The sequence below is a fragment of the Citrus sinensis genome, chromosome 4 (assembly GCF_022201045.2).
Source record: "Citrus sinensis cultivar Valencia sweet orange chromosome 4, DVS_A1.0, whole genome shotgun sequence".
Taxonomy (NCBI): domain Eukaryota; kingdom Viridiplantae; phylum Streptophyta; class Magnoliopsida; order Sapindales; family Rutaceae; genus Citrus; species Citrus sinensis.
Window position 1 is genome coordinate 25,213,043 of NC_068559.1, and position 18,547 is coordinate 25,231,589.

At 34.5% G+C, this 18,547-nt stretch overlaps 4 protein-coding genes across 4 annotated transcripts; 2 read left to right on the plus strand and 2 right to left on the minus strand.

Annotated features, from left to right (window-relative positions):
- LOC102609885 (probable methyltransferase At1g27930) lies at positions 1-1,247 on the plus strand. The gene has a single exon (XM_052439095.1). It carries the CDS (start codon positions 235-237, stop codon positions 1,084-1,086), a length of 852 nt encoding a protein of 283 aa, XP_052295055.1. The 5' UTR covers positions 1-234; the 3' UTR covers positions 1,087-1,247.
- A 3,842-nt stretch (positions 1,248-5,089) lies between these two features.
- On the minus strand, positions 5,090-6,925 carry LOC102609584 (uncharacterized). The gene is made up of 3 exons (XM_006484042.4): positions 6,413-6,925; positions 6,192-6,287; positions 5,090-6,089 (listed from the first exon to the last, which is right to left on the minus strand). The coding sequence occupies exons 1-3, from the start codon at positions 6,461-6,463 to the stop codon at positions 5,166-5,168; spliced, it is 1,071 nt and encodes a 356-aa protein (XP_006484105.1). The 5' UTR covers positions 6,464-6,925; the 3' UTR covers positions 5,090-5,165.
- A 2,276-nt stretch (positions 6,926-9,201) lies between these two features.
- Positions 9,202-12,221, minus strand: LOC102609312 (uncharacterized). The gene is made up of 5 exons (XM_006484041.4): positions 11,849-12,221; positions 11,342-11,445; positions 11,109-11,222; positions 9,533-9,616; positions 9,202-9,354 (listed from the first exon to the last, which is right to left on the minus strand). The coding sequence occupies exons 1-5, from the start codon at positions 12,123-12,125 to the stop codon at positions 9,298-9,300; spliced, it is 636 nt and encodes a 211-aa protein (XP_006484104.1). The 5' UTR covers positions 12,126-12,221; the 3' UTR covers positions 9,202-9,297.
- Positions 12,222-14,193: 1,972 nt separating this feature from the next.
- On the plus strand, positions 14,194-17,636 carry LOC102609025 (alpha-ketoglutarate-dependent dioxygenase alkB). Its single transcript, XM_006484040.4, has 7 exons — positions 14,194-14,463; positions 14,559-14,710; positions 14,829-15,187; positions 15,618-15,756; positions 16,069-16,135; positions 16,254-16,375; positions 16,910-17,636. The coding sequence occupies exons 1-7, from the start codon at positions 14,357-14,359 to the stop codon at positions 17,047-17,049; spliced, it is 1,086 nt and encodes a 361-aa protein (XP_006484103.1). The 5' UTR covers positions 14,194-14,356; the 3' UTR covers positions 17,050-17,636.
- The last annotated feature ends 911 nt before the right edge of the window (positions 17,637-18,547 follow it).

Consider the following 18,547-nt stretch of genomic DNA (forward strand, 5'->3'; position numbering starts at 1 on the left):
GTGAGGTACAAATGAGGATAAGGAACGTGAGTACCACTCTTGAAAATTTCCTTATTTATTTGAAGTTTTACATGCCCACTTTCTTTCCATTCACATATATCTTAATCTCACAAGCACGTCTTGATTTCATCTCTACAGCCTTATATTTTACTTACTGGTAAACACCCACCGATTCTTTTAATTAATCTCGATTATTATTTTCTTTCCAAAAAAAAAAAAAGGACACAAATTGAAATGACGAAGAGCCCTCAGTTTCAACCGGAGAAAAAGAAACTCCTGGTGGTCGCAATCGCCGGACTAATCGCCGCAGCGCTAGTGATTTCGACGTTAATCCGGTCAGCCGAGAACTCGTTCTTCTGTTCGCTGGCCAGCTCCAAAGCCCGAGACGTAGCCGAGTACACCACCACGCCGATCCAACTCCGCGCCATTCTACACTATGCCACCTCAAAAATCGTCCCCCAGCAATCGCTTGCCGAAATAACCGTGTCCTTCAACGTCCTCAAAGAAATATCCCCTTGCAACTTCCTCGTCTTCGGCCTCGGATACGACTCCCTCATGTGGAACTCCTTCAATCCACGTGGCACCACGCTATTCCTCGAGGAGGATCCCAAGTGGGTCCAGTCCGTCCTCAAGGACGCCCCTACACTCAATGCCCACGCCGTCCAGTACCGCACTCAGCTCTCGGAAGCCGACGCCCTCCTCTCCTCCTACAAAAAAGAACCCCTTTGCTCCCCCTCCAAAGCCTTCCTACGTGGCAATGTTGGCTGCAAGCTCGCCTTGACCGGCCTCCCCGACGAGGTCTACGACCAGCAGTGGGACATCATCATGATCGACGCTCCGCGCGGGTACTTCCCGCGGGCGCCGGGGCGGATGGCAGCAATATTCTCGGCGGCGGTTATGGCCAGGCGGAGGAGAGGATCCGGTGTGACGCACGTGTACCTGCACGATGTTGATCGGAGAGTGGAGAAGGCCTTCGCCGAGGAGTTCTTGTGTAGAAAGTACTTGAAGGACGCCGTGGGGAGGATCTGGCACTTTGAAATCCCACCGGCGGCTAACTCGACCAATGCCGATGATAGGTTTTGCTGAAACGCTGCGTTGCGTTTCATCACCCCCTGATTGTTGTTTGTTTATTGTTATGTTTTATTTATTATTATTATTATTTGAACTTTTACTTTTACTACGGAATCTTGGGTGAGATATGCAGGTTATAATATCAATAATTAATTAATAAGGTTTTTTTTAATGCATGAGACTATTGCTTAAATTACAACTCATATTACATGAGAGTATAACTGATATATATAATCATATATATATATATTGAGACTTGTTGATATTAATATTGAGCTTAGATTTTTAACCTTCTCAAATATTCGAGGGAGAAAAACTGTCTTCATTCAAGCTCTGAAAATATTTGAGGGACGTCAAACTCCTAATTTAAAAAAAGAAATATTTAAATTAAACTCTTACAATACGTACGTGGAGATTCGAATCTCTTTCCTCATATTTGTGAGAGAGAGATTTTAGCCACTTGGGCTATGCCCAAGTGATTTAATTAAGGGAAAAGGACATTCAACCCCCCAACGTTTAGGAAAATGGACAAAAAACTCCTGAACGTTTTAAAAAGGACTTATAACTCCCTTTCTGTTAACAAACACCGTTTGTTTTAACAGTAAATTTATTTTTAATTTTTAATTAGTATTATACCCTTATAATAAAAAAATTAATATATTATTTTGAGATATATCATAATTAATAATTTTTTAAAAGCTTAAAATTGAGATACAATTATTTTTTTGCCAAAATTATTTACTATAAATTATACATTTCTAACAATAATAATATGGTTTTGATTCCTCAAAGAAAAAAGGTTTAATCAAATTTTGTTTTATTAGTAATAATCACATATGAAAGGTTTGATCATTAGAAAGGTATACTTTATAGCAAATAATTTGGACAAAAATGTAATTGTATCTCAATTTTTAGTTTTAAAAAATATTAATTGTGACATGTCTCAAATCAATATATTAATTTATATTTATTATAAGGGTATAAAGTAATTAAAAATAAAAAATAAATTTACTGTTAAAACAAACGGTGTTTATTAACGGAAAGGGGATTATAAGTCCTTTTTAAAACGTTGAGGAATTTTTTATCCCTTTTCCTAAACATTGGGGGGTTGAATGTCCTTTTCCCTTTAATTAATAAGGTATGCTTATTCTTTGGACATTGAATTTTGTCAGTTTGTTTTTTAAATGAATTAAAAGAGTGATGAGGTGGCAACGGACGATAGGGGGTTGGAATAAATTGTTTTAAGCGTCGGTGTCCGAATATGGAAGTCCAAAGACATAAGAGTAATTAATTAGCCGGAGACTTTTGTGCTAGCGTGCGCCGCCGATGCCATTTGTCTTTTTTAATTTTGCAATTACTGAAACGGGTTGCGTTTACTTTATTTATATAACGGCAGTAATAAAAGTTCAAATAAATAAGATTTAAGATTACGAATGTAATCAGTAGTCGAGGACAGCAAGAAGGCTCACGTGGAGGAGAGGTGCGAACAGCAAGGGACAAGGCTGTGTTGCGGAGAACGGCCCAACCAACCAAAAGGTGCTGCGTCGAGTATTTCTTTATATTTACGGCAGTTGTAGGGTTTTTTTTTTTTTGTGGGTTGCGATGTTGTGTCTTGGACAAGTGTCGTTTAGCTACAAACCCTATTATGCTCTTTTGTTTCCTTCTGGTCGTCTGGAGAAACTTCAAATGTTTGGCTGCTTTAGCAATGTAAATGCGTGTCGCTGCCTTCTCCCCCCCCCCCCCCAAAAAAAAGTGTATGCCACTGCAGCTTGTACGTCATATGATCCACATTTTGATCCGATCCAAAATTGCTTTGCTTACGTGACATGGAATTATTCTAAGTAAAGCCAAAGCAGCAATCCAAACATTATCGATTTATCATCAATGAATACTGCCAGTGACTATAACATATTTTCTTTGGTTTTTTAAGTTTTTTTATTATATATGTAACGAAATATTAAAATAAATAAGTAAATAATTGAAATTGTACAAAAATATGCCTCCCCCCCCCCCCCTCTCCCCCAACAACAGTATTAAAAAAAAAAAAAGATAAGATATTACCAAACACGTAGCCCAACTCTGACACTAGCTAACGAATTGAACTTAATTTCTCTCATTTGATTCTTAGTAATCTACATCTGATTTCTTTATTTTGGTAAGAATTTTTTTTTTCTCATTGATTCGCCGTGGGTACGTGTATGATATGTTTCAATCTCGAAACAGAACTTTTTAAATATATTATTGTTCGATAGAAACAGATTAATTTCTCATGATGCTGCAGATAAGTTAATGGATCTAATCTAAGCTACAGGTTATATATTAATGGTTGGAACAAAGTTTTCATCTCATTTTTATTCGGTTCTCTATTTTCTTGCACCGATGAAGTAAGCTTTCACAAATCACAAATTCCGAAATTCGCAATCAAACATCTTTTTCATGGAGGCATCAAGTCATTCTCAGAACGCCAACATTTTGTTTTAGCTCAGCAACTTAGCAAAGCGCAGGCGTGCTACCAAAAAGGCAGCTGCACTATAAATTTGAAATAATGATATAGTCACAAATTTTTATATAAATTTATTTTATATAAACTAATGTAGCATGATAAAATTAGTTGAATTAAATATCTATTGGGTCACATAATTTATTTCTATTATTTTATATTTTTATTCAACTAATGAATTAATGTCACATCAATTTATACAAGATAAGTTTGTATATTAATATTTGTGGCCGTATCATCACTTATAAATTTAGGGTCCCAGCTGCTGGACTGTTTGGTAATGCGTTGGATTGTGGCAGCACAGCCCAACTGCTGGGTTTTGTTTTACACTCATAAACTTAATAGCCGCATCACATCACTGCGGAATATGCCCTTAATCTTGTGTGCCCTTAAAAGAGAAAAATGAAATAATTTGTTACTTGTCGTTTAATTGCAGACAGTATAATAGAAGTCACTCTTCGTGGTTTAGTCATTGTGGATTGTTAAGAAATTAATGTGAATGGCCATATCCTTTAACTTTAATCACATGTATTGTTCATTGTTCAAGTAAGCAATAATAGAAAGCGTTAATAGCGAGAAAATAATTGAACATATTTTTGTCGGCCTCAAAGTTCAATGAATCAAGTGCTGACGGTTTGTTTCTCTCTTCGGCCTAAAGTGTTTCGCCCGCTGACTCCAATTGATATTATCGAATAAACATGTTGGGCCACCAGCTCTCTCGATCACTACTGGGCCCTGAACCAAACCCTCTCCAGAATCGAGTATGATACAAAAATGAAAGAGTGGGACTATTAGTCCCACTCTAAACACCTCTTAAAATTCCTTTTAATTATTTTATAATTTTAACCTCTATTAAATTATATAAAAGGATAATTTTAAATTAAATCTCACTCAAAAGTTAAATAAATTTTTTTCATTTTATAAATAAAAAATTTTGTTTTTTTCTCTAGGGTGAGGAATTTATCACCGATGACTACAATGGAGAGAATAAAAATTCATTGTCTTTTTTTTTTTAAATGAAAGAGATCTGATTGTTGAAATGTATTTTAATAATAAAAAATAAAAAATAGAGTTTACACAATAAGTTTTACTTAAGAGTATTTTTGTCATTGATGGAGGTGTTAAAAAAACTTTATTATTTTTTTAAATATTTTAATAAGATTACTTAAGAAAATGGGTGTTAAGAGAAATTTATAGGGGTGCCAATAGTCCTACTCAAATGAAAATAAGAATGTTTTTATGATCCGGGTATTATGAGAATATTGATAGTATGTCTTGCTCTTAACCACCAATTATTTAAGTGATTTTTTTTTTCCAGTAGAAAGAACAAACTCCAGCCAAAGTAGTTTAAAATCAAATTAAAAACTTTACATGCTAATCAAATTTGAATTAGATAATTTTAGAAGAATATGTGTTCTAAATTAACATAGCTTTGAACCAAGTTTAAGGCGCCGTTGAATCAAGTCCCCCTATCTTCATGCAGGCCGATTATAGTAACAGAAAAAAGAAAGAGTACAATGAAATGGAAATTATGCATCTTAATTCATGAGCAGCAAATACAAAGTACAATGCACAAGAATTAATAAATCCTTAGTTAGGCTGAAGTTGATGACGTAGTATCAAATGATTTTCTCCTAACCAAAAGGCAAGTGATCTTTAATGGCTGAGCATGAGTATTATTATCAAGTGTACACAACACAAGATCCGGCCGATGAAGTGCCAGAGCCAGCTGATCTTCCCCAAACACCAAACCAGTTGCATCGAGCAGAACATGCCATGCATTTCTGTGAGCTTCAGAAATCCAATGCATAGAATATCTAGTGCCATTCACAACCACCGGGTATGAGAAAAGTCCCTTGGGCGTGTACTTGCACTTCCTTCTGAAATTTTGACTAAGTTGTGACCCTTTAATTCTCAAATCCAGCCAAGTCTCTGGTGCCGCAATGACCTTTGATTCTTTCTGAGCTGCAAATCCTTTGATGTAATCGGATTCTTCAGAAATGATTGTCAAGTAGTAATTTCCTTTAAAGAAAGGGTAGCTTTCTCCTATCATTAGCATAGCTTCTTTGTAATTGGGCACGAAGAGGACTAAATACTCATCTTCACTCAATCCGCAATGCTTTAGTGCCCGATTTCGAGCTTGAATTTCCGGGATTGAAATGAAATTCCCTTTAAAGGAAGTTTTCTTGGAGAGAATATCTAACAATCTCGATGGTTCGAGTTGAGATTTGTCAAGATCATTGAAGTTGAATGACGGAGATGAACTTTTAGGTGATGACTTGCGTTTCTCGTCAATACCAGTCTCTGTTGATTCTTCATCGACACACAGATTTTCAAGATCATGAGTGTCTTCTGGTTCAACAATACCGTTGTAATATTGTGGGTATTTTGCGAAAACATATTGCTCTACATATTGCATTTCGGTTGGCGTTATGGGACCTGACCATCTCAAGCCAAGGCCGCGCAGTGTTGATATGGCTTCAGCTACTATGTGAGCTGGAATCAGCGTATGCGCTTTCTGTTTATTATAATTTACAGTACACAAAATTATGCAGCTTATTAATGAAAGACGTCAAAAGTCATAGAAACAATATTTTACACAACAATATTTCACACTGACCTTAATGATCATGCTGCTTGGTCTGCTACTTTGATTAATGGGCGATCTGGGTATTGATGCTAAAGAAGATTCTTCGTGTTCGCTTTGAAGCATATCCTATGTTTGAAGTAATAATATTAAATGAAAGTTCCTTATCAAAAAAAAAATATTAAATGAAAGTTCAACGGGGGAAAAAAAAAAGAAAAGAAAGGAAAAGAAAAGACAGGCGAAAGGCAAATTACCTCAGGTTCTGCACGCAGAGTGATCTTTTGATCCATTCTTCCAAGCATCATGCAGTTGAATCAAATTAGAGAAAGCTCAAGTCTAGCCTTTTAAAAAATTTGAAAGCCAGTGAGCGAAGAAGAAGAGAAAAAGACCAAAGATAGGAAGCAGGGGAAGAAAAACAGACAGAGCTCTGGATGTCGATGCGAGGACCAGCTTAATGTCATGTAGCTGCGGTTGAATTGGACATAAATTATAATATTAAAGAAAGTCATCGAAAGAGCTGCGACAAAGAGAGAAATGGCCACAATCTCAAGTGACGAAATCATTGTCCTCATTTCGCTGAAAAATAAGAGTTAATTTTCATGCTCCAAAACCTGCAAGTTCGGGTACCCGTGGGGAAGCCGTGGCTTAAAAACTTCAATCGTAAAATGTTTGGTGTACATGCATAGTGGTGGGCTGGTGACTTGAAAACCAACATGATTTTATTCCAATATTTTTATTCATTTTGTCAAAAAAATTGTTTAAAATCATATATACCAACACATTAACTTTTATTTCACTTTTTTTTATAATAACCTTGGCTTGTACTATATCGAACATACCCTCAATCTTTTGCTAGTAAAAGATTGACCTTTTACAATCGTTTATCTATACCGAAGATATAAAAACTACGGAACGTCAATAATTAGCAAATTATGGTCGATAGAAGACGCTACATACCAAGTCAACAACTGGTTTTAAATTAAGGAGAGATGGTGACTGGCCGAGCAATTTGGGTCGTACATAGCGTCCATATTGCGGGCAATTTGGCTAATAATTTGGGAATCTTTCAAGGTTCGAGAATGACTGGTCTTGGAGTCAAGACTGTGACGCAGTTCATGCATATAATTCACAGGAATGCAAGTTGTTGTTCTCTCTCGATATGCAACCATCAGCGAGGGTAATTTTTAAAAACCTCCCCTGAGGTTTGGGCTTATTGTAAGTAGATAGCGAGAATTGATTTATTTATAAAAAACTCCCTACCGTCAGTTAAGTTTAACATTGACCGTTAGTTGACCGTGCAAAGACAATATTACCCTTAACAATAGTTTATAAACGAAAATAACTAAAAAAAAAACCAAAATTATTAGCTATTTTACACTTTTTAAATTATTGATATTTTCTTAAAGTTTCTATAAAAAAGTTAAAATTAAAAAATTAAAAAATCCTGTTTAAATTATTGATATTTCCTTAAAATTCCTACAAGAAAGATAAAATTAAAAATTTAAAAATGAAATAGTCATAATCTTTAACTATGATATTATAAATTTTTAGAATTGACAAGGATAAAATTATTAAAAAATAGGGTTTGTGCTTTTTGCACCAATAATTTTAGTTTTTTTTTAGTTATTTTCGTTTACAAACTATTGTTAAGGGTAATATTGTCTTTGCACGGTCAACTAACGGTCAATGTTAAACTTAACTGACGGTAGGAGGTTTTTTACAAATAAATCAATTCTCGCCATCTACTTGCAACAAGCCCAAACCTCAGGGGAGGTTTTTAAAAATTACCCCATCAGCGATTACGCGCGCTGTGAGCATTCCTACTTTGCAAGTCTGCAGTTTTACAAAAAGCGTGCATTGATTGACAAACAGCAATTGCAAAGCGACCACACAAACTTTAATTTTTCCTTCCAATTCGATCAGAGACATGCATCGTAGTGCGCGTTTAGTAGCTCAAGCTAAAACATAACTGCTCCATATCACCCACTGTATGACCAGCAATATTTTAGGGTTAATTTTGTCCTGCCCCCAACTGTTTCAACATTTTTCGCCACACACCCATATGTTTCGAAAATACTCACTCCACACCCAATTCCGTTAATTTGACCGTTATGTTTAACGGAGCTATTTGAAATTTAAGTAAATGTCCAAAATACCCCTTATCTTGAATTAGAGAAAAATAAAATGAGATAAAATATTAATTTAATAATTAATGTTTACATTAAAAAATTTTATTTAAAGGTAATTAATAATAATTTCATCAATTAAATTATCAAATAAATTTAATTTATCATCATCAAATAATATTTAGGATATGAATTTCCAAATTTGCCCTTTGACCGTTAGAATAAACGGTCAAATTAACGGAATTGGGTGTGGAGTGAGTATTTTCGAAACATATGGGTGTGTGGTGAAAAATGTTGAAACAGTTGGGTGCAGGACAAAATTATCCCAATATTTTATCAGTTGGATTGATAGTGTCGACAGCCGACACTGATGTCTGAATATAATTTTGCATTTGGAATTTTGCTTAACACGGCATCTCAACAAAAATTTTCCAACCACTACCATTCATGAATCATGATTCATCCCATCGGCATCCACGTGTTACATCCAACTCCAAGCAGTAGTATTAACTTCAAACTGCATGACAATAATATCTTACGTCAATAATAAATTGACTATAGTAAAATAATAACACATTTTAACCTGATACCAGCCTCACTAAAGCCAAATGGAGATTTTGATTATTCACGTTAATAGTACTATAGCCACGTTAAGTAGCTTCTTGTCGTTCTACGGTATTTTGATGACCTTGAAATCACGAACTAAATGAATAAATAAACAAAATTCTTTGCGTGGTAGTCTGACAGAAATAAGCCCTGCCTTACAACTAAAATATATTAGCTACATATAAAAACCTCAGTTTGCTGCTAGTTTGTGGTTAACAAATTAGTCCATACGCATCGGGATGAATAGGGAACCATGATTCTTTTGCTAAAATGAAGTCATGGGTTAATCAAACAATGTAAAGCAAACTACCTTGGAGAAGAAAAAGTAGAGGAAATAGATGAAGAATGAGGAGACCCCACACTCTTAGACAATCACCATAACTGTACAAGCAAGAATGATAACCACATTACAAAAAGTATCTCATTCTTTCATCTCTCTTCATAGCGTTGTATACAGCTTGGACCTGGAAAAGAATATTATCTCGCTATCAGCCAACTTCAAATAAATCTCAGCGATCATAAAATATTGTTAATGTGAATAAAAATCTGATAAATGATTATTCATTGATATCAAATGCGTCCTGCATACGTGTGGTGTGTGCACATGTAGGAGAGAAACAGAGAGCTAGAAAGAGGAAAGACCTGCTCACTGGAGCTGACTTGAACAGGACCAATGTTGACAGATACATATTTTCCCCGCGATGATACTTTCTGCTTCACACGACCCTATTATGAAAGATAACAAATTAATAAGAAGGTAGTTTTCATTCCAGCTTTGTGTCAGAATGATACAGCTAAAAGACAAAATTTGCTCCATTAGGGCACCATGTGCGTGCAACTTTCAATTTTTAGTCTGCAAGATTTGGGAGATACACAATGCCACCGTGCAGTAGCTCTAGAAAGTAAAACATTTATCCACTGATACAAGGTAAACTCTCAACCAGTAAAAAGACCCAAACTAATGGCCAACGGACATCATTCTAATCACATGTCACACCTATATTCTCAAGATAAGGCTTAACTTGTGAGTGAATCAATAACTAAAATGCAGTCTATCATACAGATAAGGATATCATTGCAAAAAGTGGTAAACCTATGGCATGAAATTCAACATAGAAATTAATTATAGAGTGCTTTTGCTTGAGCCAACTTTTCAAATAATTTATTCAAGTATTCTGGGTTACCTGAATTGACAGATTTATAAGCGTATCTTCCTTGGACCATCAATTGTTTTGGCCATATTATGGTATACTTCTTACTCTGATGTAAAACACAGTTGATATCGTTTGATGTCCAATAATTCCAAATTTTAGAATTCAAACATTCTGTCGCGAAACCTCATGTTATCATACAGCCGACCAGATTACCAGCAATGTCTCTTTCTAAAAAGTATAAGGTGGGCAGTAATTAAAGGTTTGCATAGCAGTAACCGACCACATATAGCTAGATGAAAGCTATCTTAACTAAGCTTGTCTCATGAGCTGTCCTATAATAGTAAATGTTCCATCACGTTATTTAATTACTGTTTCATAATACCCAATTAAAACCACTTCCCCAAAACCCACCAACATGACATGTCGATTGTAGTCCTATAATTTTCTCAGAGAAAAAGAAAAATCCAATGCAGTTCTTTTTACAGCTATGACCTAAAACTACACTACCATAACCAGTTTACATTTTAGGCTGTCTCCCTCAATATGTTGTGAGAGACTCAGAAAACCTCCATTAACATCACTTACGGCTGTTGCAACCACACACTGAAATTGTTCCAGCATATAACTACAGATCTTAAGTCAATCACCCAAAAAAAAAAAAAAAACTAAAATCCAGAAACACAGCACAGTCCAATCTTATATTGTAGAATTTATTGAAATTTTCGTATGATCTTCATTTTTATAATCAACAGCATGCATCTGCGGGATGTTCTACTCTAAGATCTAGTTTTTAGTCATAATTTATCATCCCACTTCATGTTATCTTGCACTTAGGTACCAATTAAGGGCAAACTTGTACCTTCAAAATCCTAACAAGGTCAATTCAATTGGAAAAAGAAAATCTAATAAAAGAATAGTGTTTGCAAGTGAAAAATAACAATCAAACAACTGCATAGCAGATGATAAGAATAAAGTAGCCATGTGATATATAATCCTATCACTAAAATCACCACTTTGTTCATCTTTCATTCACTAATTCATCATTTAATTAATTGAGAGCATACCTCAGGAATAGGCTTTTGAATGACAGATTCAACAGCAACAACCATAGCTTGCACAAAGTCGTCACCACCACTTCCAATCGCTGTAAACCCCCTAACTGTTGGGTATGAGTTAACCTGGCATAAAATAATATCTCCATTATGACAAGATAATATAGTGAGACAGCAACCAAAGACGATGACACATCCAGAAACCCAGGCAACCGGAAACTTAGACTATATTTCATCTATTTTACCTTCCGATCCAAAGCAAGCCACTCATTAGTAGAATCATCTGCTACCGTACCTCCTATTACCACATTTGTCGTTTGCCCTACCCTCCCTTCTGTCTTTGATACCTCTAGATCCAACGTTGATTCCCAATCAGTATATAAAATTGGCATCAAATGAAAATTTATTCACATAAATCAAACAAGATATTCCTATCCAATGAGCCAATGGCAATCCAATCAATATCCTGCCAAAGTATCTACTCATAAGAAAATACAAGCACAATTCAATCAATATTTCCTTAACATATGTTTATAAACCTACAATTGCTCAATTCTCTTGGTTAACGTTCACAACACATCATGTTCTTTCAAAAAAGTAGTTTAGAATTTTAAAATAATTCGTTTATTGTTTCAGCTGATTTCATTAAGATTGTACTCAAATTATATCTAACAAAAACGACTGTTAATTAAATAATATTAACCCCAATAAATAATAGCAATAATAATTAAACAGAATGGCAAGAGAGGAACCTGAAATGGCTTTAAGAACGGCTTCTTGAGGTGGACCTTGGTCACTGTCGTCTGCAGATGGTGATTGGCTCTCGTTATGCGAGCAATTGAGATGAATTCGTCGCGCAGAGTGAAAGTTCCGAGCCCTAATTCTTCCGTAGTTAATGCAAATCAAACGGGTCAATGGAGTAGATCCAACGGTCGTAAGTGGAAGAGAAAAGAGAGCTCGGTTATGGCGATGCAAAGGTCTGTATGACTCCGTTAAGAACACACAACGTAACACGGTACTGCAAGCCATTTTGTTTGTGAATGATGAAAATTTTTTCCGAACGTGGTGTTCTAAGTATTTATATCCTCTATATGCTACTGTCCATTCAGTTAGCGAGATTTTTCCTTCGTCGCAGATAATTATGAGGATAAGGGCGCCGGACACAGACATGTTAACGTGGCGGGCGGTCATTTTGCATATGTTAGCTGAAAAGACAATTGTAGGTACTCTTCAAGTGCATAGGCTCCATTTGAGAAGGAATTTTTGGTATTTTCACACCTGATATCGCGGTGTGGACAAAGGAATAAGATGTGTGTACGTAACCAATTCCAACCGACGCCGTATTGCTACGCTAAATCACGAATCAGAGCATTTAACAGTAGCAGACTTTTTTTTTTTTTTTTCTTTCAAATCTTTGTAAGGTTATGTTTGGTGTTGAGGTGCTGTAATTTTTAAGTAATTTTTAAATTATAATTTTTATAAAAATATTATAATTATAAAATAAAAATTAATAATATGTAATAAATATAAATTTTAAATAATAATTTTGATAAAATTATTAAAATATAATAGATTTTTTATTATACATGTGAAAAATCAAATCTACATAATTTTTAAGTCAGAGCAGATAGTGTTTAACAAATATTTTAGTGTTGTATTTTAAAAACTACAGTTGCTCAATTTCAATCCCAAACACACCATAAAACAATATTAAAATTAAAACATACGTATCAAATAAAGAATTAATGCTTATTAGTGCGACCGAAGTTATATACACACTTGTTATGTAGGGTATATTTTAGTCAAAGTGTTTATTTAATAGTTATATTTTGAGAAATATTTTAAAAGATTTATGTTATTAATATATTTAGTCAAATCAATATTTATTTTTCCTTTTATAATAATATCTTTACAATAATATTTTTGTGGATATTAATTAATTTATCTATGAAAAATTTAACTAACAAATCAATCCTAAAAGTAAAGTAAAAATAAATTTAATTTTTTATATTATTTTAATTTTAAAATTAATTTTTTTATAAATAATTATTAGTAAGATTATAATTGTAAGGATATTAAATATAACATTAAGTTAGTTAGCATCGATCTATTTTAAATAATTAAAAGATTGTTGTAAAAATATGAAAATATCAATTCATTTAAAGATAATTATTGGTTAATTTACTAATAAATAATTATTTTTTAATTAACATTTTCTAAAAATTATAATTAATTAGTGCCTTCAAAGTTGTAGTAAGTATTTATTGTCAAAGGTAATAAAAAACCGATTTTTTTTAACATATAGCAAACTCTTAAAATATAAGGAGAATTCGAGCATTTGCCCATACATGCATTTAATTATTTTTTATTGTATTGAACGGCATAATGGTCTTTATGTTCATCGGATTATGTTAGTTTCTCAATTGTCAGAAGTTCGAGTTATTTTTACGGATGTTGATCTTTGGAGCATTCACTCGAGTTTTTTTACTAAAATATGGCTCATTTATCCTTAAATATCAAATCTACACCCTATTAGCTACATATACATCATGAAAAGTGTAAAAAATCAAAAATAATTTAAAAAAATCATCTATTTACATTTTCTTCCTTCCATGTCTTCTACGTAATAATATAACCAAAGTTGAGTATACTCGACTTTTTACCTGATTTAATTAGAAAGAAATTTTTTATTTCAATTTAAGTCGAGTATTATCGACCAGTTACAGAATTTTAATGAAAAGTCAAGTATTTTTACTGAATAAACATTGGATAATGTTAAATTAAGATCGGATATTCTCAATTCTTTACTTGACTTACTTGAAAATTTTGAAAATTTTCTTGACAATTTTTTATTTCAATTGAAGTCGAGTATTTACTTGACTAATATGAAAATGTCAAAAATTTTATACTGAATTATTAATTATGTATGGTTTGGTTAAAATTAAATATTTTTTATTATTTAACTGACTTCGAGGATATAAATTCAGTTTTATAAAAAATTTTAATTGTGGTTATTTTTATATTTTTTTAATTTTTTAAAGTACATATGTGTAAAATTTAAGAGCGATATAATTGAAGTCATATATAGGATATTTTGGAGGGAATGGTATATCCCACGCAATTCTCCCCGTTGACTCGCTGTCTTGGAAAAGTTGAACGATTCGCAAGAAACCCTAATCAAAACCCTAAGTTAATCGGCTAAAATTGCCTCTTCCTCCTGCGATTACAATTTCAATCGCCGGTTTAGCCAAGTAAGTGAAATGTATGGATCCGACAAAGTCTCTGAAGATGCAGAGCGAACAGCTTTTAGGAAAGCTGAAAAGAAATACAAGCTATATTATGACGACTCTTCAAAATCCTCCAGAAAGTATCTCTCGTTATTAGCTTTCGTCCAATTCTTGCTTTTATTTTTCATTTGTAATGTTAACACGTGGTGCCTGACATTTCGTTTCAATTTTACAGGAAAAAACAACCAAAACAAGTTGACTTGTCTGATGTTTTGGATTTCAAGTCCATTCTAGATTCATACAATCAGAACGGTCAGCTTCCTCCAGGAATCGTCGCTGTCGAATGCGGTTTCAAATCCCCAGTTTTCCTCTTGGAAAATCATCCTGGTACCGATCTCTTTTATTTGAAATCGCCTTGTATTCATGATCTATAAATTGTAAAGGTCGGTGATTGTATAGGGATTTTTGAATTTATGACTTATTCGATGTTGTAATTGCAATGCAGGGTTTTATTTCATTCCAGGTGCGTTAAGTATGGAAGAACAAAGTAAATGGATAAGGGAGAGTTTAACAAGCTTCCCGCAGCCTCCTAACAGAACGAATCACAATGCATTTTATGGCCCCATAGATGACTTATTCAGTGCTGTAAAAGAAAAGAAAGTATTGCTTGAAGAGGAGAGTTCAATTGGTAGTTTGGATTTGGGAGCTAGTTCTTGTACTAGTAATGAAGATGCTCATAGGTGGAAATTTTATGAGGAAGATATTGCCACACTGAGAGGAAAGACATGCAAGTCGGTTAAAGCCAGTGTTCTGTTGCGGAAGTTGCGGTGGTGTACCCTTGGCTTACAATTTGACTGGTCCAAGGTAATTAGAAACTAGATGTTTGTCATTTCCTTTTTTTTAGCTTACTCTCCTGTATAGTGCTGTGTATGTTTTAAAATCCAAAATCATGTCTGTGTGACATCTTTCTTAGATTTGTTGTTTGCTTTATGTGATGATCTAATTATAGAACTAACTGAGTCTTTCTCACTTTACTGGAATAATCTGCCTAGAGGCAAACACACTATATTCAACCAGGTTTAAGTTCACGCTATTCTAGGTTTTGATCCCAGGATCTCCTACTGAATGTATGCATGATTTGCAGTGCCTTGCAGATGTTTGCATTCTTTTTCTTTTTGTTGAATAAATTGGGGGTATAACTCTGCGAAGTATATGAAGTTTGTATTAAGATCTGAAAGTGAGCTGCTTCTAAATTTTAAATTATCTTCTAAAGCTTTGTATATTGATGGTGTAGCGAAATTACAATGTGTCTCTCCCACATAAGAAGATTCCTGATGCACTCTGTCAACTGGCTAGAAGATTAGCTGCACCTGCAATGCCCATTGGAGAAGAATTTCAGCCTGAAGCTGCAATAGTAAACTATTTTGGATTGGGTACTTATAAAAGTTTGCACCTGACAGATGCTTTTACTGTTTATTTTATTGTATAATTTTGGTTATTGTAGAAAGGAAGCTAATTGATTGAAGATGAAATTGAAAACATATATTTACCATTTCTAATGGTTTTGAACTCTATTACGGGTTTAAAACTCGGTCATATGTGATTTTAGTTTGTCTTAGATATTAGAAGGGATGACGACAGACTTTACAAATACTTCACTATTTTTACCTGAATTATTAAGGCAGAGACCTTTCTTCTTCTCTAGGCTGTGAGCAACCATGTTCTTAGATTTTCTCTCGTTTCAGGTGATACACTTGGGGGCCACCTGGATGACATGGAAGCAGATTGGAGTAAACCTATTGTAAGCATGAGGTATTTTAATATTTCACTCCACTACTCTGTACGTGTATATAGCTTTCTGCTGCAGAATGTGAAGAAGAAAGATAAAGAGAAGTTAACTTATTTTTGGTGGTTTATAATTTCCATTCAGTTTGGGCTGCAAAGCCATTTTTCTTTTGGGAGGCAAGTCCAGGGAGGACCCACCATTAGCAATGTTTCTCCGAAGCGGTGATGCTGTACTTATGGCCGGAGAAGCAAGGGAATGTTTTCATGGTGAGTGCGTTCTGCCTGGCAATTTTATAATCACAATTTGGTGCATATGATCACATTTTAAAATCATAATGGCAGTCCACCTGTGTACGAGATAGACAATAAAACCTTCACGTTATATAAGCTTTAATCACGTACCATCCATGATGCATTTGTGAAAAAAGATAATTGCCTTGATGAAGGTTAATGTTGGAATAGCAGATATTTGATACTGATCATTCAGCATAGGTGAAGTCAAAATTCCTTGATCAAAGACATTAGAATCTTTTTCAATGGGAATAACAAAAGCTTGCAAAAAGCAATTCTCCGCGACGAACTTAAATGATAGCCATGACAATGATCAACTACAATTTGTTTTTGTGGTATCAATATGCCTAACTTTTATCCCGTTGACTAATTCAATTACAATATCCTGCTACTATTCATGAGATTGAATCATTCGTGATGATGTAATATGGTTGTTGACTTTTGCAATTGATAGCAGTTTCTATAGCATAACTAGACATGGCTACTGACTTTTGACCTCTAATCTTGCAGGTGTACCACGGATTTTTACAGACAGAGAAAATGCTGAAATTGCCTCTCTTGATCTGCAGTTCTCACATGAAGATGATCATTTTTTCTTGGAATATATCAGAAATTCAAGAATCAACATCAACATAAGACAAGTTTTTTGAGTCTATAATTCCACCATGTATTAAATTTTGATTTAACAGTCAGTTGAGGAAGTTTTCTTAAGACGCATATGTCGGATGTTGCTGCAATTAGAGAATGGAGGACTGGTTCGACGGCAACTAAAACTATTATGCTTAGTCATGTGAATAGCGGTTGATGCCTGTGTCAATTGGTTAGGCCCCTCAGGGAAGTTTAAGATAATGTGAATAGTGAGTGAGGGGATGCCGGTTGTAGGAATTGCAAGGACGTAGGGTTTAATTTTGCAGTAGGTATCCTGATTCATTTAGCTGAGAAGCAGAGTTGTGAAGTTGTGCAGCGATAACCTTACCAACATTGAAGCACACACAGGTCTCGGTTTTGCACGTGATTTGAAGACGAGGTTGGATTACACCATTTTTTTTCCCCCCGCAAAGATAGTATCTGTTTTTGACAGTCAAAATAAAAGCCGCACCGGTTGTGGTCTCAAAATTCATTTTCTAAAATTATATAATCTGTGGACCACCGTTTGTACTGTTACTGCTTTCAATATTCTTGTTATATCAAAGCTTACATGTGAACCGTTGCAATAAAAAATGGGCTGCATTTTCAAGGCTGCGCCACCATCGCCACCAACCGGGCAACCAATGCTTACTAAAGAAGAAACTCGCAAATTAGCACGTGGTCGTGCACCTAAATGTATTTGTTGGAGCTTGAAAATGGGAAGTCAAGACGTAATTTGATTTCAAACCTGAAGAGTCTACTAAAAAGGCGAGTCGTCGAAAAAAGTATTGTTTGACGATCCATTTCATTTAGTATTTAAAAAACAACTCATAATTATTAGTCCACGTAAAAAGGATGCAAAATGGAACAAGATTCTTTCCCATTACGTCAGACGCAAAATATTACTCATAATTTGCATATGGACGGCTTGGGAACACATGGGACTGGAAGAGAAAGAGAGTTGGCGCTTGGATTTAATGATGATGACTGCCGATCCAAGACCAAGTGGTGGGATTGGTCTCATTCTACGAAATATATCGTGCACGAAATTGAACTTAAAAGTTGAAGTATCTTTCCCAGTGTGTTGTCTGTGTATAAGCCGTTGAAAAAGATTTGAGGTCGCATATCAAACGGATGGATTTCGGCATTTGGCCACTCTTTACAAGCTGCATCCTTCTTGGTGTAGGCGTCATAAAATCTGATCTTTTTGTGCTACTCAAAATATCTATGATCTGTGGACCTGTCTATGGTACAGATTCTGTAACAAACATCTCCCGTCATCCCACCATCCGATTTTCTATTGTTTAGTTTCTCACTCCACATCCAACCACATCCAACGGCTGATGCTGCAGTCTGTAGCTTACAGATCCTGTAAGCTAGTCAAGTCCATGATGTGTTTAACAAAAACAAATAAAAAATACTCTGTTATTTTTGAAGGGTTTGAAAGACATAAAAAATCTCAGTGAATCTTACTCACTAAAAACATTAAATCTTTTTAATCATTAATAATTTACTATCGAA

What these genes read in the sequence shown, in the direction of transcription:
- LOC102609312 (XM_006484041.4), bottom strand. Translation starts at nt 12,125, where the DNA reads ATGGCTTGCAGTACCGTGTTACGTTGTGTGTTCTTAACGGAGTCATAC. An exon ending in GGCTTGCTTTGGATCGGAAG is followed by an intron (nt 11,223 to 11,341) that starts GTAAAATAGATG and finishes ATTTTATGCCAG; the next exon opens with GTTAACTCATACCCAACAGT. An exon ending in AAGTCAGCTCCAGTGAGCAG is followed by an intron (nt 9,355 to 9,532) that starts GTCTTTCCTCTT and finishes ATTCTTTTCCAG; the next exon opens with GTCCAAGCTGTATACAACGC.
- LOC102609885 (XM_052439095.1), top strand. Translation starts at nt 235, where the DNA reads ATGACGAAGAGCCCTCAGTTTCAACCGGAGAAAAAGAAACTCCTGGTG.
- LOC102609584 (XM_006484042.4), bottom strand. Translation starts at nt 6,463, where the DNA reads ATGATGCTTGGAAGAATGGATCAAAAGATCACTCTGCGTGCAGAACCT. An exon ending in CTCTGCGTGCAGAACCTGAG is followed by an intron (nt 6,288 to 6,412) that starts GTAATTTGCCTT and finishes CTTCAAACATAG; the next exon opens with GATATGCTTCAAAGCGAACA. An exon ending in CAAGCAGCATGATCATTAAG is followed by an intron (nt 6,090 to 6,191) that starts GTCAGTGTGAAA and finishes TATAATAAACAG; the next exon opens with AAAGCGCATACGCTGATTCC.
- LOC102609025 (XM_006484040.4), top strand. Translation starts at nt 14,357, where the DNA reads ATGTATGGATCCGACAAAGTCTCTGAAGATGCAGAGCGAACAGCTTTT. An exon ending in AGTAAACTATTTTGGATTGG is followed by an intron (nt 15,757 to 16,068) that starts GTACTTATAAAA and finishes CTCTCGTTTCAG; the next exon opens with GTGATACACTTGGGGGCCAC. An exon ending in AAACCTATTGTAAGCATGAG is followed by an intron (nt 16,136 to 16,253) that starts GTATTTTAATAT and finishes ATTTCCATTCAG; the next exon opens with TTTGGGCTGCAAAGCCATTT.